This window comes from Bos indicus, chromosome 2, assembly GCF_029378745.1.
Source record: "Bos indicus isolate NIAB-ARS_2022 breed Sahiwal x Tharparkar chromosome 2, NIAB-ARS_B.indTharparkar_mat_pri_1.0, whole genome shotgun sequence".
Taxonomy (NCBI): Eukaryota; Metazoa; Chordata; class Mammalia; order Artiodactyla; family Bovidae; genus Bos; species Bos indicus.
Genome location: NC_091761.1, coordinates 113,487,930 through 113,505,768, shown reverse-complemented (window position 1 = coordinate 113,505,768; position 17,839 = coordinate 113,487,930). Strand labels below are relative to the sequence as shown.

General features: G+C 37.6%; 1 protein-coding gene across 1 annotated transcript in view; it reads right to left on the bottom strand.

The window, feature by feature from the left end:
• The window catches only part of NYAP2 (neuronal tyrosine-phosphorylated phosphoinositide-3-kinase adaptor 2), a 321,945-nt gene extending 309,008 nt beyond the window's left edge, over positions 1–12,937 (bottom strand). The window contains exons 1-2 of the mRNA XM_070773227.1: positions 12,319–12,937; positions 3,098–3,335 (exon numbers count right to left, since the gene is read on the bottom strand). Coding sequence (XP_070629328.1) covers positions 3,098–3,318 — 221 coding nt within the window. The 5' untranslated portion in view covers positions 3,319–3,335; positions 12,319–12,937. The remainder of the gene's footprint in view (positions 1–3,097; positions 3,336–12,318) is intronic.
• Between the last annotated feature and the right edge of the window lie 4,902 nt (positions 12,938–17,839).

Genomic DNA, 17,839 nt, shown 5'->3' with positions numbered 1-17,839 from the left:
AAAACGTAAGTGTTTATAAGGCTTTGTATTACCTGATGGTCCACTACCAGTCTGAACTTGTCCCCCAACCTCAGTATTTGCTCGGTCACAACAGGACACCTTACCCTTGGAACACACCAAACTGTTTTCTCTGCCCAGAATCCTCTTCCCATAGATAGCCATATGTGGTTCATTTCTCCAGCAACAGGCTCCCAATGTCTCATACTCCTGCTCAGATGTTGCAGGATCTCAGAGTTCTTCCCTGGAGTCTATTCTTATCTTCCTCATCTTGGCTTGTTTTACAGTGTGAAAAACTGTTACCACCTGTCGTATACATTTATTTAAACATATCTTTCATGTTGCCTCTCCTTTACCCTCCTTTCAGAATGTAGTCTTTTATAACCAGGAACTTTGTTCTGTTTATTGACATTTCACAAAAGCTTAGGGCTTCCCAGGTGGCACCTGTAGTAAAGAATCTGCCTGTCAATTCAGGAGACGTAAGAGATGCAGGTTCGATCACTGGGTTGGGAAGACCCCCTGGAGAAAGTCACGGCAACCCACTCCAGTATTTTTGCCTGGAGAATCCCATAGACAGAGGAGTCTGGTGGGCTTCAGTCGATGGAGTCACAAAGAGTCAGAAATGACTGAAGTGATTTAGCACGTGCACATAAAAGCCTAGAACATTTCCTGGCATTCAGTAAAATTCCAATAAATATTTTACCAATCAATGAATATATTTGGCAGCAAGTTATTGGGATGGCCCAAAAACTGCATTCAGGTTTCTTCCATAAGACATTATGGAAAAACCCATACGAACTTTTCGACCCAGTAATTATTGAGCAATAATTTGGCTTAAGATTCTGTTCTAAGAACTGCACAGTCACTTACCTAAATTCCTGTCCCTGTTCCCTGAACTATAGACTTCTTGGAATTATGCCTCTTTGAACACTTTACCACCTAAGAATGAGTCATTTTCGCTGTCTTAGATCTTTAGATAGAAACTTTCTGAAGGTTGTTGATGAAACACAGAATCTAATAGTACAGTGATAAGCACACTGTGGGTGCTCTGTGTAGTCTAATAGAACAATTAAGCAAATAATTCTGTCCCTATGCTTAGAGAAAATAATGAATTTATGAGTTTTAATGGCAAAATTGGAAAACTTTAGATTTTATATATGAAGTTATTTTAAAAATCATGAGTTTTCTTTTTTGAGTTTCAGAAATGTTAAACTCACAGAAATAATTTAAAATGTTCATATACATATAGAAGTTTGTATATGTACTTTGCATATACAGAGGTATATGCAAATCAGAGGTACTTTGCAGAAAAAAATTTATTGTAAGAAAGGAGCCTGTGATGTCAACTAAAACTGTTGCTGCTGCTACTGAGTCACCTCAGTAGTGTCTGACTCTGTGCAAACCCATAGACGGCAGCCCACTAGGCTCCCCCGTCCCTGGGATTCTCCAGGCAAGAACACTGGAGTGGGTTGCCATTTCCTTCTCCAATGCATGAAAGTGAAAAGTGAAAAGTGAAAGTGAAGTCCTCAGTCGTGTCTGACTCTTAGCAACTCCATGGACTGCAGCCTACCAGGCTCCTCTGTCCATGGGATTTTCCAGGCAAGAGCACTGGAGTGGGGTGCCATTGCCTTCTCTGAACTAAAACTGGGTAGAAATAAATAACATCTTACAAAAATCATATGCAATTATTAACATGTTTATGAAGCAATTTTATAAATATTTGTATATTTAGTAATAGAATGGATTTCCATTTTAATAGTCCAGAGAAAAAGAGAAAAAGATTGCACTCTTTCACAATGATCCTCTATAAAAGTTCTTTCTATATGTTTGATTCCAAATCTCTCTCCCTGTTTCTCTCCCTCTTCTTCCTCATCAATCATTAAATGACTGGAGTAGTGCATCCTTACTTTGCTTCTTTATAAGAATGAATGTGTGTGTGTGTGTGTGTGTGGGTGTGTGTGTGTGACTCAGTCATGTCCAACTCTTTGTGACACGATGGACTGTAGCCTGCCAGGCTCCTCTGTCCCTGGAATTCTCCAGGCAAGAGTAATGAAATGGGTAGACATTTCCTTCGCCATGGGATTTTCCTGACCCAGGGATTGAACCCAGTTTCTTGCACTGAAGGCAGATTCTTTACCACCTGAGCCACCAGGGAAGCTCATAAGAATGAATAGTCCACCTTAAAAGAATATTTTCTTTTCCTTCATATTATAGTGTTCACAGAGAGTAAGCAAAAGGATTAATTTCAGATTAGATGAAAAATCCACCAACTATCAAGACAGCTTACTATTACCATTCAGTTATCCAGGCAATTGATGGATTAATTTCCTGAATTCTGTCTCTTTGCCCTTAATAAATGTACTTCATTGAATAAATAGGATTCCATCAAACACACATTTCTACTTGTACCCTTACAATATATACACTCAGAAAATGCTGAACATTTTTTTGGAAAAATCAAAAGTTGTGTATCCTTCTTTTGATCTCAATACACTGGAAAATGTAGCCTCAGTTTGGAGGCTGCAATTGAGGCTCATTTGCATGTAGCAGGTAGATTTTGAAGCACAAAAGTCATTTCATTTGAACAAACCTGGGGCACTTGGTACCAGGTAAGAGATGTCATAGCCACAGAACTCTGCATAGAGACCGCACACTGAAGCTTCCACTTCAGAAACTCACAAAAGTCTAATCATTGACAAGTCTTTTCATAGAAAGATGAACTCTGTTATAAGATAAGGATGATACAAAGACCTTTAAAGATGAGGATTTTTCATTAAACATTAAATAAGTGTGTGTTCCCTTAAGCTTTTATCAGGAGATCGTTCAGTATGAACTTTTACTTGAAACTGAATTTTTTCCTCATCCTATCTGTGCCTCCATAATCATAACACAGAAGTAAACAACTTTTGTTAACTAAGGCAAGGGTCCTGTCCTTAAGGTGGGTTGTTTTCTGTTACAGTTGAGGAGACATTTTCACTTTGTCTTTTCAAGTCTAACTTTGGCAAACCCCTTCTTGAGCAGGTGACAACATCACAGTCTTCGCAGGACTCACAGACTCCCTGGAGTGAACAATACTCAGGACACTTTTGTTTATACTTACCGTTTTATTGCTTCTTCCTGTCTTCGGCGTTTTTCATTCTTCTCTTTCAAGTAGGCCAGGTTTGTCTCGTTTCTCAAGCGATCGTTCTCTCGAGCAATGTCTGATGCATTCTGAATAACCAAGCCATCATAGGCCTTCATCCCCATATCCTCAATGTACTGGAGAAACGTGTCCAAAGGGTCTTCCTCGGGATTGGAGCTCATCATCTTGGAGGATTTCATGTGAAAAGGAACACTTCCTGTGGGATGAGAGCACATTTCACTTTCATCAGAGATGCAGGTAAAAGCAAGGTGTTGCTTATTCTCCTAACGTCTCATCAGCCCCAAACTCCAGTGTCTATGGTAGAATCGACTTGGAGAAAATGTCTCATTAGAAATCACAGTTGCATGTTGAAAGTAAATATTAAATGAATTTTGCCTGGGTAGCAAACACTTCCTCAAAGTGGCAAAATGAACAAATCAATGGCCAAAGCTCTTGCACTGAAGGGTGATGTGAAGGTGTAAACATTTGGGGAGAAAAATAACATAGGTTATGGGCTTATCTGGTAGCACAAGTGGTAAAGAATCCTCCTGCCAATGCAGGAGATGCAGGTTCGATCCATGCGTTAGGAAGATCCCCTAGAGAAGGAAATGGCAACCCACTCTGGTATTCTTGCCTGGGAAATCCCATGGACAGAATAGCCTGGTGAACTACAGTCCATGGGGTAGCAGAGGGTCAGACACGACTGAGCATGCATACACCACACTGTGTAAACAGCCATGATTTTGTTTCTCAAAAATGTGTTCATATGCCAATAAGCTACATTAGAGCCAAGCTCTATTTCTTTTTTGAACACCATAACAACTTTTCTGTTCAGTTTCAAATAAAATAATGTAACAATTTGAAATGAACTTTCTCATTGTATGTTTTCCTTGCAATTTAAAGTTAAGACTTATGAATCTGAACAATTCATGCAAAATAGAGCAGTTATCAAGGAAATGCACTTTTCTAATATAAATTGGCTTAGAAATAATCTCTTTGTGGTCCTCCATTATTCTCCAAAATGGCTTCATACTGTAACTCAAAAACCATAGATCACCAGAACCATGTTAATACTTACCACTCTGGTCATTCAAGCAATGGCAATTTTGATTATCCTTACTACTTGAAGGATTAAAAACCTGAGCCACAGAAAGGAACTCTGAAAGCCAAAATCAAATCAAAACAAAAACATAGGACTTTACAAACTCACCTATAAAATGATGGAAATAATAATGCTTAGCTCCTACTGATATGAAGATTATGGGAGGTGATGACTATAGAGAATTTCACACAGAGTTCAACAATAATAAGTGTATGCATAATAAAGCTTGTTGATATTATTGACAGGAACAATCATGTAAAAAAATATATATAGATGAATGGGTAGATAGATAGCCAGCAGGCTATAGAAATCAGCATGGCTTGAAGTAGAAGTATCCAAAGAATCATAGAAATAAATGAAGCCAGGGGATAGAGAAATTGTGTTTGTATCAATCAAAATAGAACTGAATTTTAATTAATTACATGTAGAATAAATGTTTTACACTTATAGCTTAATAATGCTTACTGTCCTCAGTTGCATATTCATCGTGGTAAAGCAAATCTTTGCTAATAGCAAAGAAAATGTTGGCAAATTTAAAAATTATAAATCACCTTTACATCTTTTACTTTCTTCAACAGTCTCAGAAAGATTTTTTTTTAAATATCCGCTGAGCTTTTTAAGGTAGAAGTCCTAGACCTTCATTTTTACCATTTCAAATTATTTCCATTGTGATTTTTTTACAAGAATAATCATGTTTCATAACCTGGATCGTAGCTATGGAAACTTCACTTCTTATCAGAATTTATTAGCATTTCAGCTGCCGGTCAATCCATACGTTACTTGAAGCCCACTCTAAATTTAAGGATTTATTCTTCAACATGTAAGAAGTTGTTGAAACCAGAGGATCAATGAATTGTTCTTCCACTCATGGTTTTCTGTTATCTTGTTTTCTTATGTTTAATTTGCTTTTAAGCCGTAATGGGTTGGTAAATGAAATGGACTTCTAATTGCAACCACCTAATGTGACAAATTGTATTTCATTATCATCCTATCAGAAGTGGTGAACATACATAGGAATAAAAAAATTCTGCTATGAATGATTGTAATTTGTGGGGGAGGGGATGCAACATGATACTCAAAGAGCTAAAGCATTAGTATTATTGGGAAATCACTTCTACCAAGGATTTCAGCAAGAGGTATGCTTCGATAAAAAAAGATCTGCACAGCTTCATGGCAATTATTTTTACCATAGCTAAGCAAGCCAAGTCAGTATTACGAGGATTCTAGAGAGAATGCCTCAGGGTGGAAGATGATCACTCCTACTCTGCCCTGGAGCAAAACTGTCTATTTCCCATCGTGTAAGGCATTATCCAAAGATTTTTATTTCTTCCCTTAAGTTTTCCTCTCCATCCAGATGACACTTGTGATTCTTTATGGAGTTATATATTCCAAACATTAACCAGATTAAATGTGCACCTCTGAAAATTAATTATCTCCCTAAGTGGCCTTTCAACTTGGTTAGAGTTCAAATTTGTTTATTTTGAGAAAATATTAAATAATAACATAGTAAAATATGTGTACTGTGGAGAGTCCTATTATAAGGTGTTTTTTAATTGAGATGAAAATTTGGGGGATGAAAATCAACTGAGAAATCTAGTAACACTTCAGAGCAATGAAAACTGGATGTTGGTGAACATGCTTGAGTCATCCAGTTCTAGAGGATATTTGTTTCTACAATCATTCATTTATTCAAGTATTTCTTGAGCACATGTTATACACTGTGCCGCGTGCTAAGTTGCTTCAGTTGCGTCCAACTCTGTGCAACGCTATGGACGGTAGCTCACCAGGCTCCTCTGTCCATGGGATTCTCCAGATAAGAATACTAGAGTGGGTTGCCATGCCCTCCTCCAGGGGATCTTCCTGACCCAAACCCACATCTCTTGCATCTCCTGCATCGGCAGGCAAGTTCTTTACCACTAGCGCCACCTAGGAAGCTCCATATCATGCATTGCTGCTGCTGCTAAGTCACTTCAGTCGTGTCCAACTCTGTGTGACCCCACAGACAGCAGCCCACCAGGCTCCCCTGTCCCTGGGATTCTCCAGGCAAGAACACTGGAGTGGGTTGCCATTTACTTCTTCAATGCATTAGGGTGAAAAGAGAAAGTGAAGTCACTCAGTCGTGTCTGGCTCTTCGCGACCCCACAGACTGCAGCCTACCAGGATCCTCTGTCCATGGGATTTTCCAGGCAAGAGTACTAGAATGGGGTGCCATCGCCTTCTCCAATATAATGCATTAGGCAGTGATAAAGGCAAAGTTGTATCCCTTTAGACATTCATTCAGCAGTGAAAGAACACAATAAGTAAGTAATTGCAATGCAGTGTGACAAGGGCACTAATTCACTTGGCAGTGTTGGCATTCACTAGTTTGTCGTGGTGATGGTCAGCATTTTTGATGACGAACACTTTTCAATGGTTATATGTAGTCTTCAAAAGTAAAAGTAAAAAAAATAGACGGGCTGTATCACTATTTAAGTATCATACTTTTTTTGCCTTTTTAGTGCTAAGTGTTCTATCATGTCTGACTCTTTGAGGCCCCATGGACTATAGCCCACCAGGCTCCTCTGCCCATGGAATTTTCCAGGCAAAAATACTGGAATGAGTTGCCATTTCCTTCTCCAGGGGATCTTCCCGACCCAGGGATCGAGCCCATGTCTCTTGTGTCTCCTGCATTGGCAGGTGAATTATTTGCCAGTAGGGCCACCTGGGAAGCCCTTTTGCCTTTTTGTCCACGTGTAAAATGTAGTTTGTAATGCAGAGAGAAATGGTGTCAGTCTTGAAGGACATATAGTGGAGTTGTTGACCACAACAGCCTAAAAGTCCTAAACTAAAGCACTCCTAGATCTATGACTTTGTGCAAGTTAATTAACCTCTTTAAGTTTCAGTCTCCACATTTAAAAAATCATTATTTACCTCCTTACACTATTGTGAGGATTCAGTTAAAAATGCATGCCCAATATGGGACCAAATTTATTAGTCATTAACATTAGATGATTCTCACAATTTTCAACTGTGGTGAAGATAAGGTTTTATAATAATTCTTCTATAAATATAGTTTTACTTGAAACAGAATAGAATGCTTAATGTTCAACTTCCTTAATCAAAAGTATGCAAATAGAGGCCATGAAAAGGGTTAATAGATTTGCTCACTAACCAAAAGCATTTAAAAGTACTTATCCATTCTGCTCCTTCCCTCATGGCTCAGCAGGTAAAGAATCCACCTGCAATGCAGGATGTACAGGAAACACAGGTAAAATCCCTGGGTTGGGAAGATCCCCTGGAGAAGGAAATGACAACCCAGTCCACTATCTTGCCAGGAAAATCCCATGGACTGAGGAGCCTGGCAGACTAGAGTCCACAGGTTCACAGAGAGTCCAACACAGCTGAGCACCCACGCACACCCATTTTTCACATCTAGAAAATAAAGGCTTTGGGGAATATGAACCAAGACATGTATCCCATCTTGCAAACACTTAGACGCCACCCATACAAGCCCAGCGGTATTTCTCAGAAAACTGGACTATGAATGAACAGATTCATGGCCTCACCTAAGAAAAGTGAATCATATTAAGTGTCTACCTCTTTACAACTGCTACCATTCCCATGCAGGGAGAACCCACAGACAAGTGTGATCTTAAATCAGCCTTTCAGAAATGTGTATTCATGGCTAAGACAGATATTTAATCAGATATATTTGTTATCACTAAAAATTTGACTGTGTTTTGATTGTTGGATTTAAATCAAGTTCAGTTCTAGCCCTTGAAGGGCAATCCTATATGCAAACATTTTATGAAGGCTTGTTTTGAGCACCTAATTCCTAAAGTTGGCATCATAAAAGAAAATAGTTAAGAAGCAAACAGGCAACTTCCTTCAGGAGCATCTTTAGCCGTATTGCAACTAATTAATTAATGAGTCTACATCAGTCAGTAGATCAAAACCATTGCCTAGCATATTTTAACAGAGCCTGTGAAACTGAATGGAAAGTTTGCATTTCCCCAGGCATCTCTTTTATTTGAAATATGTGTCTTCAGCCATTTTTGCTCAAAACCAATTAGAAATTTTAGCACCCTACCCCCCTCCGCAGTGGTTGAAAGCTGGCATCCATGGTGTCCACCCACAAAGCAGATATGTTTTCTTTGGAATGCAGAACATTGATTCGAATAGCTCAAGATTTTTTTTGTATATGTTCTTTTTCTCGGAAGTTGTGGTCAATATTTAAAATTTGTGTCAGGGACTCTTCTGGGAAAGCATCTAAAATAATGGAGATCAGAATTCCCATACAAACCACAGACAACTTCAAGCATTCACTTTATTCCTTTCTTGTACTGCTGTATTCTTCATTTATAAGGCACTCTTCTTATTCAATTTTTGGATCACTGTATTTAGAATCAGCCCATTCTAATAACGAGCTACAGAAGTTGGATTAAATAAAACTGAATGGTTAATTGCTCAGCTTTCTTTTATTTTATTCTTTAACTTTTGTCATTTCCTATTGACCACACCCTTTGTAAAGATTACTTTGTATAGTATTGTGATACTTATCAGAATTTGAAATTTCACTTTACTCAGCTAAGAGGCACCAGGTGGGATTCAGGTCATATTTATGCCATTAAACATTTTATCTTTTCATCAAATTAATCATTTCTTTATTTTCTTTTAACATCATCACTTGACCTTACTAATGTTGAGCCTAGAACTGAAAGTAACATTACATTTCTTTACAAATATCTCCACTGAAATGAAACTATCCATTACATACATAAACAGAGCAGAAAATATACATACGGCTATTCAAACACAGTACATGGAAACATTTTAAAATGTTCCTTTCTCTTTCTGTAGCCACTGCTTGCATCCAAGGAATCCAACAAGATGAGACACTTTATGAATTTAAGTGTTCAAGCCAAAAAAAATGCAAGCCTATTTTTGAGAAGCAAGTACATGCAAAAACTTTAGCTAAGATCATATTAATACATTCACATGAGCTATTCCCTTTGTAAATTAAGAAACAAATCTTATATGGCTGAAATTTTGAAGCCATATAAGAGGATATTTAATGTGGCTGTAAAAAATGGTGTCAAGGTTGGGTTCCCCCATAGTCTAGAGGGCTTTTGATTAACTATAGGCTTTTTTTTTTTTTTTAAGATACACCAAAAGAGTCAGATAAATATCAGGTATGCCATCTTCTCATACACGTAAAATAATTTTTCTTTTCTCAAAAGTCAGAACAGATTCCTCCTGTAGTGTAATTTCATGCATTTTGACATCAACCACTCTGACTCTGTAAGAAATGGCTCCAGTGGACTGTACACTGACTTCTCTGGCAGAATCGTCCTATGAGCCGTTTATTACCATTTACCCAAAGCAGAGTTCTAGCGTACCAGCATCCTCTCAGTGAATTAGTCCTCTGGCCCTTAGGAGGACTGCTTCTTTTTTCCTTTCTTGTGGTGTTTACTCAGAATTTCTGAAACGGAGCTGTGCTCCATTTAAAACCTTGATTTTCCAAGACATAAAGTTGTGAAAACTCTACCTATCCAGATATTTTCCACATACACTGAGGGGTAGTAGAATCAAAAACATGTGTGTGGGAGGGAACTGCTCCCCAGTCTTAAAGTTCTGTAAGAAATGTCTTAAATTTTAGGTCACATTTAACTCCATATGATGTTACAGCCAGAATAAGATAAAGTTTATTTTGTGCTATTATGTTGTTTGAGAAAAACAAAATACATAGAAGGGGATAAGTTTCATGGTGGAAACCTGAGACACTTTGCTTTGATTTCATGTTAATGGTTTTCACTTTATATGCATATGGGAAACTTTTCTAGTCCCCACCCCTTATTTGTTTCTTAGGTTTTCAAACCACACCTGTCTCAACACTGTAAGGAAGCTATTTGATTTTGGCTTATTACAATTTGATTTTCCCTCCCACACCAATCATTGCATCTTCTCTGAGACAGAGAATCTTATTTTGTCCAGTAGTATCTATTCATCCAAATAAAAAAGTTTCTCATGGCAATTTTGACTATATTTTTTGTTCATCAGGAGAAAAAGATCTTTTACATTTTTTGCATGTACTCACATCAATTTGAAAAAATAGGTATTTAAATAATCTGGCTTCACATACATATGTAAAATACATATGCAAATTAATATCAAATTTGCTGACTTCACGGAGGACCAAATCAACAGACTAGATTGCCTGGTTCCACTCCACAACCCATGCAAACCATGTCAAAATTATTTTTCTGATCAAACCTTATAATGTGTAAAAATAAGTCCTATAATTTCACTTTGATTATGCTTGAAATCCTGCTCTCCACCCCACGAATGGTCACGCTTAATTTTTCATTCCACTGTCATCAAAATGCAGCTGTTCTGCCCAAAATGGGAAATGTTAGAGTTAAAACCAAGAGAGCTTGTTGAAGTGACTACAAAGACAGTGATTGCTTTTTTTTTTTTTTTTTCCTCAGAAAGCAGATTACTTTGTAGTGAGTTTTTCTCTACTATCTCTCTTCCCAAAATGGTTAACACGGGCATTGATCACGTTAGCGTAGAAGCATTGTAAATCAGATATCCACTCCCACCCCAACTTTCAGGCTGTCATGGAACTATTTGCCTATGTTCTAAAAAGACTGCACATTTCACTAATATTAGGGACTCACTCAAAATGTCAATGGCTGAGGTACTTTTTGGAGCCTTTGGCCAGATGTTTCCAGATGCTTACAAGGCAGTATTTGCAAACTAGATATAGTCAGTATAATAAATTGCTGACTGGAGCAACAATAGAAATCATCTAATTGGGTTGGAAGGCTATGACTTACTTTAAAAAAAAAAAAAAAAACAATAGCCAACCTTCCTGTCTCCAGGATTTTTACACTTCTCTCTCTAAACTTTACTAATGCTCCGAGTCCTTGGGCTTCTCTGCAGTTCCTTGTGAAGTTGTAGTATTTTTTCCCCCTCAGGTCTGCATTCACTGATTTTCTAAATCGGTGATGTCTTTCACAGAGTCCCCTCCTTTGCTGAGTTGGCAAACATGTTGCACTTTCCACAGAAAAATGAAATAATTTTGTCATTTGTGGCTCACATGTTCTCATGTTAATTTGTTTACCACTTGACTATCTACAAAATAAGTTGAAGCATTGTCTGAAGCGTGAATTATTAAGAGAGAAGTTAATTTCCACTTGTGTTCTACAGTCATTAATCCACACTACTCAGTAAGAAATTGTTGCGTGTTAAAATGACCAGAACTACATCGTGGAAGCTCTTCTCTTGAGTTCTCTTATTTTTGAACTATATTTAGAATAACATTCCAGTTCTTGGTACTGAAACAACTTTAAGATTTCCTAACGACAATGAACAATATTATTTCATGTACTAGTTCTTCCAGATAGGGAATATCTGCATTTCTTGTATTTAAAATTTGCCAGTAGTTGGAAGAATTAGAATGGAGACACCCCAACAAAATAAGTATGTGTCCCAAGTAAAACGGGTCCACCTAAAGTTCTCAAATATTTATTGTGATGAGGCTAGTGAAATCTTCCTGGTATTGATTGGTCCTAAAATATATATTTCTCAAAGAAATTTATGTCTTATCAGTTAGGAAAAAGCAGTTTCAGCTTTGCTCTATTCTGATAGTTTGGATTTTTATGTTTTGGTTCTGTGCCTTTTCTTTCTTTTTTCTTTCTTGAGAACACAAAACTGGGCTGAAACAAATGTGCTAAGACATGGTTGTAAAATATTTATGGTATGAAATAGCAGATAAATAGCTAGCATGCACCACATGAATGCCAATTAATACCCTGGAAAATATTTTCAATGCTTTTAATAATTCAACATGGCTTATTTTACCAATGAAGATCTGGTTTAACCATTTCTGCGGTAATATAACTAAGTGGCTAAGAGGGTACAGAATAGCCTGAGGCTCATTAAAGCCTTGGATGCCTTTGCTGTGGCTTTCTTTCTGCTCCAGCTAATAAGACATGCAAACTTCAGCATTAAGTATCCCCAGCTAAAATCATTCCATCTTATAACCAGATTGCTTGATTATTTAGTGCTGGATTCAATTAGCATGCTTAGAGAATCTGAAAAATGAGATACATACCAAAATTTTAAGTCCCCAGGGACAGCTAAGTGCAATATTCAGAAGGTGACTTGTGTCTGTCAGAGCCCTCTCTCGCGGCTGATCTCAGGGCAGTTCTGTAGGAGTCATCCAGCACCATAGGAAATAGACTTGTAGTTCAGCTCAGTTTTTCTTCAATTAAAGTGCATTGGATCTGGATGGGAAAAGTGTCCACTCCCAGATTCTTCATCACTAGAGATCAGAGCATTCTTGATGTTCTTTCTATCAGATAAAATGGCCTTTAAAGTTTGCTAGGAAGATTCAGTGGCAGAAGACAGGTGCTTGCTTCCTTAAATCGACATTCAGAGAAAAGAGGGCATAGCTAATGGGTGGGGATGAACACACAGCCTCTCGCCTTCCAGGTCCAGCAGGAAGAAATTGAATAATTTTACCCACTTTGCTACACAGATGATTATAAGACTCGAAGCAATCACCCAGGCTGGCTAAGGTGCCTCATTTGATTATATTCTGTGAAGGCAAAAATAAATGAAAACAAAAAATCAGAAACATCCTTTCTACATGTCTCCTTTCAGCCAAAAAGATGCTCTTTCTCATTGCCACTTACATACAGAAGGTTTGGAGCAGCCTAGCTTGTGGCATCGTCCCTCCCCCGTGACAACCAGCCCTCTCTCTCTCATTCTCTCTCTCCCCTCCCTCCCTGCCCCTGACTCCCTCCCTTCCTGCTTCTCTCTCTCTCCTCTCCAGCTGCCTTAGTCTGTTGATGCTGCTGCTGATTAATCAGGGATTCTGAAACAAAGAACCTACCTTCTGAAATAAGCAGTAATCTTTCTTCTGTGTTTCTGCAATCCGTCTGCATTGAACGGCAAAGCTGCCAGCGTTCTAGCACCTTGGATAGTTCCTGCTCACTAGGCCCATTGGAAAAGGGAGGCGAAGCAACTGAAGAAATGACAAGAAACCCAAAAGCAGCATCGTTCTACTTCAGATTTCGGCTCCCTGGGGTCTCTCATCCTCATTAAAGGCCTCACATCTAGGCAACAGAGCCTCTCTCTTTCATCTATCTGAGCTGAAGTCTGATTAGTAAATAATAAAATGAGAAGAGGATAAAGAAACCCCTTCATTTATAGCCACTACAACACTAATTCAGTCTTTATGGAGAAGAGAAATATGAATCCATCAAAAATAACTGTTCTTACTCCCAAGGATGTTTAAGTCATAAGCTTCGCACCCCTGGCATAGCTAATGAAAATGAGCAACAACTTAAACGGAACATTCAGATCTCAGTTTGATACCCTTATTTGATATCAATTTTGCCTCCACCCTTTCTCTGCACAGCAGAGCCAGGCACACAATTACTGCTGACGTTCTTCAGGCTGCTGCTTGGGGAAAGAGGGGAGGAGCCTTTTAACCTCATCAAAACAGCTTCATGCCACCTGCTCCCATGGCATGAGAAAAAAACTAGCCCAGTTAGAAAGAACATGCATGGCACATGCCTATGTGGAATAAAGATCTCACTTGGAGTGCACGTTGTTTATTTACTTTTTAACAAAAATAAGATGTGAATTAACCACGGCATGTGTGTCATTAACTCCTATAGAATCACTGTGGAAATTATGTAAAGTAATCCTGTTTCCTACATATGCTGACAACTCCCCTAACACATGTCTTAATATCTTACTGAATATATTCATATATATCGCGTTATATAATACAATCTATATAAACAGACACAGATACACACACAAACACCCATATATCTACATATATATGTATATATATCAAGTCCTAAATTTTTATCTAATGTGCTTTTCCTCAGAGTAAAAACTGTAACAAAGTAAAATGTAAATGATTTAACATATAAGTTCCTTCTATGGTAAAAGTAACAGTAGGCAAAAAGTTTCTGCTTCATTCCAGCTAAAATATAAATTTTAAAAGAGAAAATTAGTTTATTATTCAATAGTGACTTCTAGAATTTTTCTCTTCACATTCTTTTCTAATAATTCTTATTGTAAATTACCTTCACTCAAAAGCTGATTTTTCTCAACGGTTAACCTAAACATAAATTCATAACTAATTTCTTAGAAAAATGTGTTCTGAATGTAATTTTTCATATATCAACAGGCCACGAAAAGTAATAAACGTAAGTTCACCTTCTCGATTTTTAAATGCTATCTGGGACTGTGGTATTATTTTACAATTTTAAACTTGTGAGTATCTGCAGGAAAATGAAATCAGCACACTACATTACTATAAGACTTTCAGTTTTCACATGTCCTAAAGTGCATTCCAAAAGCGAATCACAGCAGTCATTTATTTTCCGATCTTCATGCATCTGCTTTTTGTTCAGAACAGCACATATGTTTAATGAACTTTGGAAGATTAGACAGATGAAAAGCAGGAAGGGAAATATAATTGGGAAAGAGAAGAGGTCATCTCTCTCCTTATCTCTCTCTCTCCCTCTCCTAGCCCCATCTCATTAAAATTCTAAAAACTTAGCACATTGTCTCAAGTACTGCTTATGAGCTAAATAACAACCACCGCACTATGATCAAGAGGCTTAGTTGTGAATCATTAATAATAGTCAACTGTCCCTAAAGAAGTTGTCTTTCAGCACATGACTGAAAGTAGAATAGATTCTTTATAAAGAAATTATATGACAGACATCTTAGAAAGTGGAAATATTTTATCGTGACTGATAATTTTAATCAGATTTGGGAGGTTATATTTTTCAACTATAAAGAGCTTGAATAGGCACTTGTGTAAAGTCCATTTCTACATATGAGAAAGTTACCCCCTGGATAACTACACTGACCTGCTTTAGGCCTCAGCTGCATTGGCTTGCTGGGACAAGGAGCGAAGATCACTGGGCTGGTTGTGCATCTTTGGCCACAGAGTGGTTCTCAGTCACCTTGCTTTCATGCACCAAGATAATTTCAAATAAAGGAGACACTGACATATGGTAGCAAACTATAAAAAGAAGCGACATTTTTACTACAAAAATTTCAAGAGCTAAAGGGATTTTTTATCCCCCCAGAATAAGGAGAACATATTTATGATAATGTGTGGTTCTTAAAATTTAATGTTTTCAGCTTTAGGAAAATTTGTGATTATTGCAGTTTCCCTTCTTTCCTCCTATCTTTCCTTCCTTCCTTCCTTTTCCCCCCATTTTCATAGAATAGGGCTTGAGAAACAACATATTGTATCAACCCCGTCTTCCCAATCCCATTCTCTCCTCACTTCAGGCTGCAGAGTCTGTTGACTGGGCATTTTTTTTCTCTGGAGACATATTGATGTATTGGTATTTTTGGTACTTTTGAGAATTGGTACCTAGAAGGTCCCAAGAACTACTTCTTCAGGTCTCATTAAAGGAAACAGAAAAATGTCTCTACTTTCAAATAATCAATCATAGAACCAAATGTAAAACTCATTTCTACTCACTTTGATAATATCTGGAGAAAAATGCATTGGACAAAATTAAAGTTAAAAATACTTAAAATATAAGTATAGAGGCAAAAAAACTTGAACTGCAATTATGTGTTGGTTTATTTCTTGAGCATCTTCATAAACTACATATATTGTACTGATGTCAATAGGAAACCAGTCCCTGAAATGCCTCATGATTTATTTCTTTTAAAATTCTTAAGTCAGGGTGGCTTGGCTCTTTCTGTTATGCTATGCTGACTAACAGAGTTGATGCTGTTGGGGTTAAATAGGTCCCTTTTATGCACTCAGATAGACCAGGAGAGTCAGAGCCCTGAGAGTGCTTCTTAGTCTATAAATCAGCCAGATGGTGGGGAGTGCTTTTTGTATAAAAGTGATGCAAATGAGAAAAGTGAGAATTGAAATTGAGCGATCTAGCTACCTAAATTTTAAGGGGCTTATTTAAATATATCAAGAGGTACTCTCTGAAGTCATGTCATAATTTATAATAAAGCCTTTCTATTTTTTCCATGATCTGTAATTTTTCTATTATTCTCTCCACATTTAGCTTAAGGAGATGACACCTCTGTTATAATGAAATTATTCCACTAGGGAAAAAGCTAATCTCCTTCCCATCCAATCAGGATTTCTAACCATTCTGGTAACAGCATGAAATGAAAGTCTTGGTAGAATGAGAACCATATGTTCCTCATGATTTTTGCCTATACAACAATGTAGATGTCAACAGAAGTCATGCATAGGATCTGAGAAAAATGGGGTAGTTGGATAACAATATGGTGCTCAGGGATCCAGAATATTGAGCAACTGGGGGAAAATTTTTACTGTCTAATAACATGCTACATTTGTACTGTTAAGGCATTGTCAATAAATGAGAGTTTCCATGGCAGGGAACTTATGAATTCATCCAGACATCCCTCACTTTTGTCCAGCATATATTTTCCAGGAAATATTTCAGAAGATTTTACATCTATAAAAAATGTAACTGTCTTTGTTGTTCCTGTTTAGTCACTTAATTGTGTCTGACTCTTTGAGACCCCACGGACTATAGCCCACCAGGCTCCTCTGTCCATGGGATTTTCCAGGCAAGAGTACTGGAATGGGTTGCCATTTCTTTTTCCAGGGGATCTTCCCAGCCTAGAGATTGAACCTTCATCTCCTGCAAGTCCCCTGCATTGCAGGTGGACTCTTTTACCACTGAGCCACTCAACTATTTTTTTTTTAATTGTTAAGAATTAATCTGCATATTGTACCAAAAAAGACACTCCCACTCCAACCATCTCCCTTACTTGTATGGATAATTTTTATTCATTTCAAAAATCAGGTTTATCATACCCTGGTAGCCTGTCCTGGTTTACCATAATCCAACTTTGATGCTTATTCTCTGTTAGGAAATTCTCCACCAATAAATATTCCACCAATAAAAAGCGAAGCCATATGATTTTCCATATTCTGCCAAACATGTCTATTTCATTCTCCATGTGTGCTAGTCTGAGATTACTGAATGAGTGGGACCCTTCCTTCTATTCTCAGGACCCCAGGACATGGATTGTGTCCAGACAGTAGCAAGGATTTATTGAATGTGTGCATGGCTCCAGATCTTAACTGATGACACGGCTTGTACAAATAGAAAATTCAAAAGCACCCATGTACTGAACATGAAATTCTCTTTTTAAAAAATTCTAAGTCAAAATTTCAAAATAGAATTAGTCTAAAATGCAAATTTTTAAGAAGGGAAAAAAAATCTTTCCAAAGAGGCTCCATATTTTCTACCTGAAAAATCAAATATAGCCAGTTTGAAACTGGCTGGAAATAATGAGAGGATCATAGAAATGTCAACTAAATATACAAATACAAGGATGGTATTTCGAGAAAACAAAATTTTTCTGAGGGTCTCTCAGTCAACTTAGGCTGCTATAACAAAACACCATGGATTCCATAGATTGATAGGTTTACACAATAGACACTTATACCTCACTATTCCAGAGGCTGAGAAGTCCAAGGTCAAGGTGCTAGTAGATTCAGTTTATAGTGAGGATCCTTTCTCTGACTTGAAGAGAGCCAGCTTCTTGCTGTGTGCTCATACAACAGAGAGAGTGAGAGCTCT